The following is a 12944-nucleotide window of genomic DNA, read 5'->3' on the forward strand; positions in this document are numbered from 1 at the left end:
GCCCAGCGCAGGGGATGGACACAGGTCCCACAAGCCCTTGTATCGGTGTCAGCTTGCAGCTGTAAGAAGTGACCCACGTAGGATCTGCCTTTGATCTCGTTGAATCCCTGGAACTAGCCTGGGAGGTGGGTACAGTGACTGCCCCCATCTGCTAGGTAGAGGGGCAGAGGCTGGCTCCGTCAGAGAAGTGATTCCCCAGGAGCCACGCAGCTAGTTAGTGGCCCCGCAGATTGGAGCCGGGATCTCCCAGCGCTCGGGCGGGTTCTGTTTCCACCCGCCGAAGCTGCAGCCCAGCGGGCAGAGGAGTTGACTTCCCGGTGGGGACAGGGCCTGCGGGCAGGGTAGGCTGATAGGTCCCCATCTGTCCCGCAGGCGGCTCCTTCCGCCACTTCCTGTGGCAGGTGTGTAAAGAGCTGCAGAGCTCCTCGCTCTCCCTTCTCCTGCTGTGCCCCAGCTCAGCCGTCAACAAGAACAAGGTAAGACGCGAGGCCTGGGCAGCCAAGGCTGGTGGCCCAGCGGTCGGCTCCCTGAGGGGCAGGGGCTCAGCTCGTGGGTGCGCGTCCTCATCAGCTCTGCGCCCTCTCACAAGCCTTCCTGGTTTGGGCGGTGCTCTTGCTGCTCTGGCTGGACATGCTCCTGCCTGCCGTGGGTCCCGTGGGCCTGGGACCCACGTTCCTGCGGGAAGCAGAGGCCCACGTCAGTCACCTCACCTCTGCCTCCACTTCCAGGGCAAGTACATCCTGACCCCAAGTCCCATCACCTACGGGGAGGAGCAGCTGCTGCACTTCCTGGGCCAGTTGCTGGGAATTGCGATTCGAGCAGATGTCCCTCTTCCCCTGGACCTCCTGCCCTCCTTCTGGAAGACGCTGGTGGGCGAGCCCCTGGACCCTGACCAAGACCTGCAGGAAGCAGACATACTCACGTACAATTATGTCAAGAAATTTGAGAGTGTAAGTGAAAGGCCCATGTTTTCTGGGGGACGGTGGGGCCCAGAGCAGTGCCCCTGGGGCCCTTATTGCCACCCCATGGCCTCTGTGTCCCCACCTGGGGACTGACAGCCATCTCTTGAAGAACATTAGGCTGCATAAGGCATCTCTGCTGGCCCGGCTTGCCTCAGGGGGACAGGAGCCTCAGGCTTCCCTCCCTGCGGACAGCAGCAGCCCAGGGGTGACTTAACCAGCCTGCTGGGCCTTGTGAGGACACAGGGGTGAAGGGTTCCCGGCAGCTAAAGGAGTAGAAGTGTTGGGTGGGAACTGCTCCAAGCAGGGCCAGTTTCACTTTTAAGAGCTTGGTTTCAGAGTTTCACGAAGAGCACAGAAGATCAACTCTTGGGTGTCACCTAGGCAGGGCGCTGGGAACGAAGCTCTTCCTCCCTCCCCTGTGCCTTGGGACACACAGAGATAGTGAGATCACAGCAGTGTCCGACCGTTCCCGTCCACACGCAGACCAGCCCACCTATGGTCGCTGCTCAGGCTGCGGTCAGGTCCGTCCACTGGTTCGGCAGAGTCGCTGAGGCCAGGCTGGGCTCACGTCTGTTGTCAGGGAGCTGCCCCGCTGCTCTCCGTTTATGTAAGGCCCATGCTGGAGGGCTGCGTTCAGAAGCCCTCACAGTGAGGCCAGGAGGGAAGTGAGGCTCAGAGCGGTGGGCTGGCCGGGAACAAAGCCACTAGCAGAGCTTGGGTCTGGCCAGTTGGAAAGCCTGAGCTTTTTGGCCCACACGCGCTCCTCAGGTTAGAGACCATCCCGGCAGAGTGTGGAGGTGGCCCGTGATCCAGCCCTCCCTGAGGCCGGCAGCTCTTGCTCACCGGGGGGCAGACTTTGTGTCAGAGGCCTTGCGAGGCTGCTCTCCAGGGGACATCTGCTGAAGGAGGGGTCAGCCAATCAGCCTCCACTGGCCAGACTTGAGGGCCCTCGGAGGGGCCTCCTTGCCAGGCTCTCCGTAGTCCCCTTAGCTGCCACTTGAGGGAAGCCAGCGCACGGGAGCAGCAAAGCCAGGGTCCTGGACAGCAGTTGGCTTCTCAGTGGAAAGAGGGCTGACGATGAATTGTTTAAAGGGTCAAAGCAGGACGCCCTCCACGGGCTGGGGATTTATGAGTAGCTGCCAGGCACTGCTCAGAGAAGTCCTCCTGGGGGCGTGGGTGGCAGCAAAGGCCTGAGGCAGGCAGAGGATGTAAGATGGCATCCAGGCAGACCGTCCAGCCAAGGCTTCTATCTGGAGGGGATGGGCAAGGCCCCAGAGGGTGCTGGGAGACAGAACCACTCCGGGAGAGGCGGGGGAGACACATGAACCAGAAAGAAATGCCCTGAACTTCTGTCAGGGGTGCCTGTCTGCGGCCTTCACTGTCCCAGAGCTACAGGCTTGTTCTCCCCTGTGTCAGATCCCGTCCTCTCCTCAGTGGCCCAGCATGCACATCAGTGGGCCAGATGGTCGAGGGGGTAGCCCGTGTACCTTCCACAGGTAGAATTAAGTCAGGGCTCTCTGGTGACAAGTGACAGAAGCCCCAGGTCAAACCAGCTTAGGAAAAAAATTTTTTTTAGTGATTTGGTCTTAAAACTAAAAGTACAGATATAGATTGGCTTCAGACAGGGTTGAATCCAGGTGCTCCAATGATGTCGTCAATGAGTGATCTCAAGATGGCCCCAGCAGCACGAGGTGCCCTGCCTTCAGCCGTGTCCACACCAGTGAAAGAGGGCAACTGGAATTTGGGTCTCGTTAGCCAGGCCTCGGTCACGTGCCTAACCCTGAACTGATGGCAAGGCTGGCGGGCCAGGCCACAGTAGCCCCCACCCGAACAATGACCGACATCTGCCCAACTGGGGAAGGGGTTCCCTCTTCTGAGGGCCTGGGGAGCAGGGCGGCAGTCAGCCCCGCCCTGCCGTGCCTCCCTCCAGATCAACGACGAGAGCGAGCTGGAGGCCCTGTGCGCCGAGATTGCCTCCCAGCACCTGGCCATCGAGAGCCCTGACGGGCCCAGTAAGCCCTGCTGCCGGTTCACCTACCTGACCATGGCGGGCGAGGAGGTGGAGCTGTGCAGCCGCGGTCGGCACATCCCTGTGGCGTGAGTGCGCGGGGGCCTGGCGGGAGGGGGTGAGGCAGGACGGTGGGCGCCAGGAAAGGTGGTGGAGTATCTTCAGTGGAAGGACTTTATTCAGAACCACCAGCTCTGGGCGGGTGACACCCAGCGCAGGAGAGGAGTTCACGGAGCTGCCAGGCCTGGGAAATCCGGGTAACGGCCTGGGGCCTCTGCCCGAGCGGGTGTGGCCCCCAGGCCCGGAGCAGCCTCCTGAGCGTCGCCCCTCACCCACGACCCCCGCAGGTGGGAGAACAAGGACATCTACGCAGCAGCCATCCGGAGCCTGCGGCTGCGGGAGCTTCAGAACGTCGAGTGTGTGACAGCCGTGCGCGCGGGCCTGGGCGCCATCATCCCCCTGCAGCTGCTCACCACGCTCAGCCCGCTGGAGATGGAGCTGCGGACGTGCGGCCTCCCTTACATCAACCTCGAGTTCCTGAAGGTCGGTGGCTGGGCCGGCTGGGCTGACAGGCATGTTGGCAATGGCCTGTCATGTCTTAGTACTTCCTGGGCCCCAGCACTCTGTCCTCCTCACGTGTGAGAGGAGCTGTGCTCACCCCCGTCTCATTGCTGTGTAAACTGAAGCTAAGACAGGTCACTTACCCAAGGTCACCCAGCCAGGAAGTGGCAGATCACCTGCCTCCCGAGCCCATGAATTAAGCCACCAGCCTGAGGTGAAGCCCCCTCCACTGTTCAGCCTGGCCCGCTTTTGCCTGTGCCAGCTGGGAGACCTTGCCCAAGTGACTTCACCTCTAATGGGAACAGTGACAAGACCTGCCCGGTGGGGTCAGTGGGGTAATGTACGGAGAGCCCCTGCTGCCGGGCCTAGTGCGTAGGCCACAGTCACACAGACAGACGCTGTTAGGACTGCCTTTGCGGTCCTTGTCATCATTGTAACCTCCCTGTGTCCTGCAGCCATCGATTCCCTGCTGCACCCTGCCCCGGGATTGGGCCCAGCCTTGCCGCGGGGGCACTGGGTTAGAGGGCCAGGCCTGCTCACGTCTGCGGCCTTTCTTCCCCAGGCCCACACCATGTACCAGGTGGGCCTGATGGAGACGGACCAGCACATTGAGTTCTTCTGGGGGGCACTGGAGATGTTTGCCCAGGAGGAGCTGTGCAAGTTCATCAAGTTTGCCTGCAACCAAGAGCGCATCCCGTTCACCTGCCCCTGCAAAGACGGGGGCCCCGACACAGCCCATGTGCCCCCATACCCCATGAAGATCGCCCCCCCGGATGGCACAGCAGGTACTGGCCTCCCCTGGTCATGTTCCAAGTGGGGACGCATGGGCCCCACTTGGAGCTGGGGCTGCTAGGCCCTGCATGAGGGGGGAAGAACAATGGACAGGGACCCCGAACACCAAGGCCCAAATGTAAATGAGAGAGAGGCCGGGGGTGGTGGGGCGGGCTTGGGGCCACGTGCTTCCCAAACCTGACCTTCGCCAAGTGGCAGTATAGGCCCGACGCTGACGTGTCTTCTGAAATTTTTAAAAGCTTAAAATCCGTAAGTGTTTTTATCTTCCAACTTTTAAATGCAGCAAAATAAATTAAAAAAATCAAAACTCTTTGCCGGCCAGACAAACCTGCCTGCGGTCAGATTCTGTCACGGGTCAGCCATTTGGTACCTGTGCTGTACAGCAGCTGTGTATCTGCCCTTTCCTCCTCCAGAATCCAGCCTCCCAGGCCCTCATCCCCCCGACTGGGCCTTGGGGTTGACTTGGAGCGGCTCAGAGAGGCAGACCTGGAGGCAGAGGGTTCAGCCAGGCCTCCCTGGGATCCAGTCCCGCGCTCTAACGCTGGCCCGATGTCTCTCCTCTAGGTTCCCCAGACTCTCGCTACATCCGCGTGGAGACCTGCATGTTCATGATCAAGCTCCCCCAGTACTCCTCTCTGGAAATCATGCTGGAGAAGCTTCGTTGTGCCATTCACTATCGCGAAGACCCCCTGAGTGGCTGAGGGGAGGGAGCCCGAGTTCGGCTGTCACCGAGGCACCGCTCTGCTGGCTTAGGAAGCCTGCCACAGCGAGCACATCCCTCCGGGGCCCTGCGTGAGGAGTTGGCAACAGTTTGCTTTTCCGAACCTTTGTCCACATTCCAGGACCTCCTGGAAGAATTAACCTTATGTATTTGTACGTTTCGTGATGGGTTGGTTCTTTTGCTACCTATTTGTGGTATGTTTGTAGGATAGTTTAGTTCCCAGACAGACAGCTCCTGTCTCATTTGATCTTCCTGGACATGTTCCTTCGTGGCCACCAGGTTCTGAGGCTGTGAGGCCCCAGTTGGTTCCACATCATAGAACCACCCAGCAGGAAGCTGGTAGTGAGATGCCCTTGGCCCACAGAGCATCCTGTTCTTTCTGCAGAGCGTCTTCACAGACAAGTGTGTGGGCAGCCCTGCCCCTCCGCCTTGAGCTGGAGTTTCTCCTGGACGTGGCTCCTGCAGGCCTCCTTCCATCTTGAAATGGTTGGGCCAGTTACCCAAACATGGGAGACACACACAGGGAGCTTTACGTGTTAATCTTCCGGCTTTAGACCCTTGTCCATGGTCTGGGTTTTCCTGAAGAAAAGCCCACAGTGGTTCCCCCGTCCCTTCCCACCCAGACAGCCCTCTCTGCTGTCCGACTCTTCTGGGCCCCGGTCCGACAGCTTCCCACTGAGTGCTGCCCAGGATTAGAAGACCAAAGGGTTCCTCCCTGACCTTAGTACGCAGAGCCAGGCCAGGTGCGTCCCAGCTCAGGAGTTGAGAGGACCCCTGGAGCTAGAGGGACAGTGCTCAAGTTGGGGGCCTTTTTCCGAGGCTCAGAACAGGAAAGCACATGATTCAAGCCTACCCCCCTTTTGTACTCAGCAACGTCCCTTCCTCACTACAGTCTTTGTGATGTGAGGGGCAGAGGAAAGGCTACACCCCATTTTAAAAGGAGCTGTCTGAGGTGCTCTGTGCTCAGTCCAGGGCCGACCACAGTGACTAAGACCTTCAAGTCCAGATGGAGACGCCAGGGTCCTTCTGCCCCTCTGGCCGGGCCCACCCGGCACCCCCGCCCCACCCCACGTGAGTGTGTGCCAGGGCTGAGCTGCTGCAGCCCGCCTGCTGCCCCAGTGCATTTGTGCCCTGAGTAGGTCTTTGTCCACTGGTACTTTGTTCGAGAGCAGCATATGCCATCTTGCTGGACACTGTCATTTTGGGCCTTGCCAGTTCTCACAGAATCACATCACTGTATTTATTGTATAATATTGTGAATATTGGAAGTTCTGAGTGAGTGCTGTCTAGAAGGCTTTGGAGTGTGAATGCTGGTGAGAGAGAGGATTTGCTCCTCCTTTCTCTGCTGTGGCCCTGGCCTGTTGGAAAGGTGTGTGGATTTTAGAGTTAGAGGCATTAGCATCCACCTCCTCCCTGTTATTCTTAGGAAATGCATTAAGGACCATTATAGAAAAGATTCCCTGAACTAAGGAAAGGATAAACCTGGATGAATTGTTCCAGTTGCATCAGTTACATTTGATGCGATCAGTCATGTCTGGAGGTGCCTGCAAGCAGTTTCCCTAATTGGAAGGAATACGGTCGGCCGTTGCCTCCTGGGGGCCACAGCCCCCTTGACTGGGGGGGGTGGGTCACGCCAGGATGTAGTCCTGACAACAAGGATCCTCTTATTTCATTTCTGCATAATGAAAGAGCCTTTGGATTTACTAGAAGTGGTTTTTCCTCCCTGTATTTTTAAATCTTGGTCGTCCCCCCCGCCCCTATCCTTCCATCCCTTGAATGGACTCAGAATTGTCAGCTACCTCCCCAAGAGGGGTTTGGGAAGCTTCTGTTGGCCCACCACTTGACTAGATGACAGCTGTGAGTAAGATACCTGCTGCTAACACGACTGCTTCTCCCAGAGAGCACATTGAGGTCCAGACAGATCCAAACCTTGGCCCTAAAAAAAATGTGTGCTGTAAAGTTACTTGATGTATATTTATTATAATTATTTATGGTTGCATCTAACAAACTTTTCATTCAATTTGATGCTATTTACACCATTGCTGTGTAAAAGAAGCTCGTGACAGGAAAAGTCACCCCAATAAATAACCTTCATCTAATTCTGATTTACCTTAAGAGTTGTGTGATCATCCACTCTTGCTGAGAAGATTCGAAGGCCAACACGCTTGGATGGCTCTGATACTTGAGGGTCGCCAAGCAGCTAGGAATTAAAAGTATTTCTAATTATTATGATCTCTTTACACTTGATGTGGTTCTTACTCCATTACGCTTATAAACTACCCCCTGCCCCCCACTCAACTCCTTATAGTCTATGGTTTTCATACAGAAAGTCTGATTAAAGGGATGGAAATCCAAAGTCAAAGGTACACCTAACCCTGCAGGTTCTGCCCACTCCTTGTCCTGGAGCTGGGCTGTACTCTTGTGCCAGTGTGAGGATTCTCCTCAAGTGGACTGTTGCACTGGAAGAGTCTGGGCCTCTCTTAGACCGCGTGTCCTCCTTTGGGCACAGGCAGTGGATTTAGAACTACTTTGTGCAAAAGGAAGTGCAGGGAAGCAGAAAAGGCTTAGTAGTTCTGAGAACCACCATCCACAATCAGTGCCCTGCCCCCTTCTCGCTGTCTCGTGTCCATCCCACACATACCCCCCCACCCCCGCCACATACACACAGAACCAAAACACATTGTAAAGGGAGGGAATTGGAGGCCTCATGTGCCAGGGGAAAACAAGGACTGGAAATGCATGTAGGAAGCAGAAATTCAAGTCCCCACCACCCTGCAGAAGGCCGGAAGTTATATTCTGGAGAAACTACCTGAGATGCTCAGGGCTCCAGCCCCTGGCCCCACCCCACCCCAGGCTCCTACAGCAGGCTGGAAGACCCTGCCCTGAACTAACCCAGAGGAAAAACCTACAGATCCTGCCAGCCTGGGCTCTCCAGTGAAAATGCCAGCCTACTGTTCAGTGAAAGTGAACAGTGAAGAGAGCTCATCACCTTCAAGTGCCTCACACTTAAGTATATATAGATAGCTAGCCCAGAAACATCAGAGGTTTGTGGAAAAGTACAACATAAAAATACCAAAACAAAAATAAACAACTCCCAGGAAATAGTACAGAGAGTAGAACAAGATATCCAAGAAACAACTAAGGCACAAAGTGTAAATACTGTGTCCATTAAGTAAGGGGAGAAAAAGGCTGTGAGAGAAGATAAAAAACAAAAGCTTTGGAAATTAATATCAGAAATGATGAAAGGATAAAATTGAGGAAATCTCCCATAAAGTAGGGCAAAAAAACCCCAAAGAGAATATGAAGGAAAATAAAAAATGGTCTAAGAGGGCCGACATCCAACTATAATTGGAAATCTGCAAAGAACACAGGAGAGAAATTACCAAAATAATAACACAAGAAAATTCTGAAAAACTCGAGGACATGAGTTTCCAAAGAATCTATACCAACATACAACATGGGGAAATTTCAAAACACCAGATAGACACCCTAAAAAGCTTCAAGGGAAAAAACCAGTTACATGCAAATCGGAATGGCATCAGATTTTATAACAATCTAGAAAGTAATGCTTTCAAGACACTTCTAATTCTAGCTAACACAGATAAACAGAAACCAAACCTTACCCTCCCTTCTAAAGAAAACAAAAAACCTGACAAATGTACCATCAGACAACAGGCATGAAAGACAGAGAGACCTGAGAGAAGAGAAACAAATGTGGTGGGGGCCCTACCCCTGCCTCTGCTTACAGTTGGGGCAGAGTTGTCAGCAGCAAAGGGAGGAGAAACTGAGGGTGGAACCCAACAGTCTCTCTGAGATGAGAAGCCAAGGCATCCAAGGAGACCAAAGCAGCTAGTTTACAGGGCAGGGTATCAAAAAGGAAAGAGTTATACAGAGAGAGAGCTCTATAGATCTGCTGAGAATCCCACTCAAGTGTTCACTGAGTACTGATAATCCCATGCATGTAAGGAAACTGCCAGAGGCGGGGGAAAGAACCAGCCAAAAGGCTTGGAGCTGTCAGAGAACAGGAAATAGTTCCTTTTCCCAAGAGCCAGTGTGGAAAACATCACAGTTTAAGGGGCATCAGTTTTGCTTCAGTACTGGAGCAAAATTAGCCCTAGACTACTCACTGCTCAGGTCCCACTTAATAAAGCTTAAAAGTTTGATCTAGAAGGATCAAACTGTTTCCAAGTAACTAAGTATGAGAAACAAAGCTCAATATTTATAGGAATACAAAAATACCCAGCACCAAAATCGGTAGAATTCAGAATATCTGGCATCCAATCAAAACCACCAAACATGCAAAAAATCAACACAAGAAGACCCAGAATGTACACAAATGATAAATTAGTGACCAGGGGAATTAAAACAGCTATTGTAACTACACATTAAGTAGTGACCTGAGAAATATAAAAACCCAAATTTAACTTCCAGAGATAAAAATTACAATGTCCCAAATGAAAACTACACTGGATGAATTAACAATCAGACTACAGAAGATTTAGTGAACTTGGAGACATATAGAAACTATCCATCTGAACACAGACAAAAGAATCCAAAAAAGTGAAAAGAGTTCCAATAAGCTATGGGGCAACTTCATGTGGCCTAATATATGTGTAAATTTAATTTCCCAAAGACAGGGAAAATGGAGAAACAAAAAAATATCTGAAGAAATAATGGCTGAAATTTTTCTGAATTTGGTTGAAAACTATAAACTCAAAGATGCAAGATGTTTAATGAACTTAAAGAAGCAAAGAAATAGGTAGTAGTGATGGTTGCAGAACAATGTGAATGTACTTAATGCCACAGAATTGTACAAAAGCACATAACCAAGTTGCTTAAAATCAGTGATAAAGTGAGGAGGAGGCATGATGGCGGAGTAGGACTTGAGCTCACCTCCTCTCACTTAAAAACAAAAATCACAACTAACTGCTGAATAGCCATCGACAAAAAAAGACTCAAACCTACCAAAAAATATATTCTACATCCAAAGACAAGAAGCCACAACGAGATGGTAGGAGAGGCACTTTCACGATATAATCAAATCTCATACCCGTCAGGTGGGTGACCCACAAACTGAAAAATAATTACATCACAGAGGTTCTCCCACAGGAGTGAGAGTTCTGAGCCCCATGTCAGGCTCCCCAACCTGAGGGTCTGGCATCGGGAGGAGGAGCCCCCAGAGCATTTGTCTTTGAAGGCCAGGTGGGCTTGAGTGGAGGAGCTCCACAGGACTGGGAGAAACAGAAACTCCACTCTTGGAAGGTGCACACAAGGTTTCATGTGCACTGGAACCCAGGGCAAAGCAGTGACTCCATAGGAGCCTAAGCCAGACCTACCTGTGGATCTTGGAGGGTCTCCTGGGGAGGCAGAGGTCGGCTGTGGCTCACTGTGGGGGCAAGGACAACTATGGTGGAGGCCCCAGCCAATATTCATCGGCATGACCTCTCCCAGAGGTCACCATTTTGGCACTGAGACCTGGCCCCACCCAACAGCCTGCAGGCTCCAGGGCTGGGACACTTCAGGCCAAACAAGCAACAGGGCGGGAACACAGCCCCACCCATCAGCAGACAGGCTGTCTGAAGTCCTGATCCCACAGCCATCTCTAAACACAACCCTTGATACAGCCCTGCCCACCAGAGGGACAAGACCCAGCTCCACCCACCAGTGGGCAGGCACCAGTCCCTCCCACCAGGAAGCCTGCACAAGCCTGGACCAACCTCACCCACCAGGGGGCAGACACCAAAAGCGAGAGGAACTACAATCTTGTTGCCTGAGGAACAGAGGCTACAAACACAGAAAGTTAGACAAAATGAGACTGCAGAGAAATATTTTCCAGATGAAGGAAAAAGATAAAATTCCAGAAGAAAAACTAAGTGAAGTGGAGATAGGCAATTTCCTGAAAAATAATTCAGAGTAGTGATAGTAAAGGTGATCCAAGATCTTGGAAAAAGAATGCAGGCACAGACCGAGAAATACATGAAATGTTTAACAAAGAGCTAGAAGATTTAAAAAACAAATAAAGAGAGATGAACAATATAATAATTTAAATGTAAAATACACTAGAAGGAATCAGTAGCAGAATAACGAGGCAGAAGAATGAATAAGTGAGCTGGAAGACAGATTGGTGGAAATCACTGCTGTGGAACAGACTAAAGAAAAAAGAATGAAAAGAATGAGGACAGTCCAAGAGACCTCGGGTATAACATTAAATGCACCAACATTCACATTTCTCTCTTCTCCCAGAAGGAGAAGAGAGAAAGGGCCTAAGAAAATATTTGAAGAGATAATAGCTGAAAACTTCCCTAACATGGGAAAGGAAACACTCAAGTCTAGGAAGTGCAGAGTCCCATACAGGATAAACCCAAAGAGGAACACAACAATACATGTAGTAATCAAATTAACAGAAATTAAAGACAAAGAACTCATATGTGGAAGTTAATGCTTTTTAAATGATATAAATGACCTTATTTACAAAACAGAAACAGACTGACAGATTTCAAAAACAAATTTATGGTTACCAAAGGGGTAACGTGGAGGGGTCAGGGATAAATTAGGAGCTTCGGATTAACACACACACACTGCTATATGTAAAATAACAAACGAGGACCTACTGTATAGCACAGGAAACTCTACTCAATATTCTATAATAACCTATATGGGAAAAGAATCAAAAAAGAATATATGTATATGTATAACTGAATCACTATGCTGTACACTTGAAATTAACACTACATTGCAAATCAACTATACTCCAATAAGTTTTTTAAGAAATTAAAGACAAAGAGAAATATTAAAGGCAACAAGAGATGGGCTTCCCTGGTGGCACAGTGGTTAAGAATCCGCCTGCCAATTCAGGGGACACAGGTTCGAGCCCTGGTCCGGGAAGATCCCACATGACACGGAGCAACTAAGCCCGTGCGCCACAACTACTGAGCCTGCGTGCTGCAACTACTGAAGTCCACACGCCTAGAGCCCATGCTCTACAGCAAGAGAAGCCACCACAATGAGAAGCCCATGCACCACAACCAAGGGTAGCCCCCGCTCTCCACAACTAAAGAAAGCCCATGCACAGCAACAAAGACCCAACACAGTCAAAAATAAATAAATAAATATTTTAAAAAAGCAACAAGAGAAAAGCAACAAATAACATACAAGGGAATCCCCATAAGGTTATCAGCTGATTTCTCAGCAGAAACTCTGCAGGCCAGAAGGCAGTGGCATGATATATTTAAAGTGATGAAAGGGAAAAACCTGCAACCAAGAATACTCTACCCAGCAAGGTTCTCATTCAGATTCAATGGAGAAATCAAAAGCTTTACAGACAAGCAAAAGCTAAGAGAATTTAGCACCACCAAACCAGCTTTATAACAAATGCTAAAAGAGCTTATCTAGACAGAAAAGAAAAGGACAAAACTAGAAGATAGAAAATCATGAATGGGAAAGCTCACTGGTAAAGGCAAACATACAGTAAAGGTAGAAAATCATCCACACACAAATACGATTTCAAAACCAGCAATCGAGAGGAGATTACAAATGCAGGATATTGGAAACGCATTTCAAATTAAAAAACCAGCAACTTAAAACAATCTTGTATATATATAGACTGCTATATCAAAACCTCATGGTAACTGCAAACCAAAAATCTATATGGGAATAACCTTCTGTTTAAATTATTATTTATTTATTTATTTTGGCCACACTGCACGGCTTGCAGGATCTTAGTTCCCCAACCAGGGATTGAACCTGGGGCCATGGCAGTGAAAGCGCTGAGTCCTAACCACTGGACTGCCAGTGAACTCCCAAAGATACTTTTCCTATTTAAATCTCTTTAAAAGATAATTGACTGTTTATAAAGAAAACAACAGTATATTGGGGATTTGTAACAAAGGCAGAAGTAACT

At 50.8% G+C, this 12944-nt stretch overlaps 1 protein-coding gene across 5 annotated transcripts in view; it reads left to right on the plus strand.

The window, feature by feature from the left end:
* The window catches only part of HECTD4 (HECT domain E3 ubiquitin protein ligase 4), a 193119-nt gene extending 185846 nt beyond the window's left edge, over window positions 1–7273 (plus strand). For all 5 annotated transcript variants that reach the window (XM_081252690.1, XM_081252691.1, XM_081252693.1 and 2 more), the window contains exons 71-76: window positions 373–476; window positions 729–950; window positions 2893–3059; window positions 3318–3513; window positions 4094–4316; window positions 4888–7273. In XM_081252690.1, the coding sequence (XP_081108816.1) occupies window positions 373–476; window positions 729–950; window positions 2893–3059; window positions 3318–3513; window positions 4094–4316; window positions 4888–5024 (1049 nt within the window). In that variant the 3' untranslated portion in view covers window positions 5025–7273. The remainder of the gene's footprint in view (window positions 1–372; window positions 477–728; window positions 951–2892; window positions 3060–3317; window positions 3514–4093; window positions 4317–4887) is intronic.
* Window positions 7274–12944: the final 5671 nt, after the last annotated feature.

Source organism: Mesoplodon bidens (assembly GCF_964165515.1).
Source record: "Mesoplodon bidens genome assembly, chromosome: 13".
NCBI classification, from domain to species: Eukaryota; Metazoa; Chordata; class Mammalia; order Artiodactyla; family Ziphiidae; genus Mesoplodon; species Mesoplodon bidens.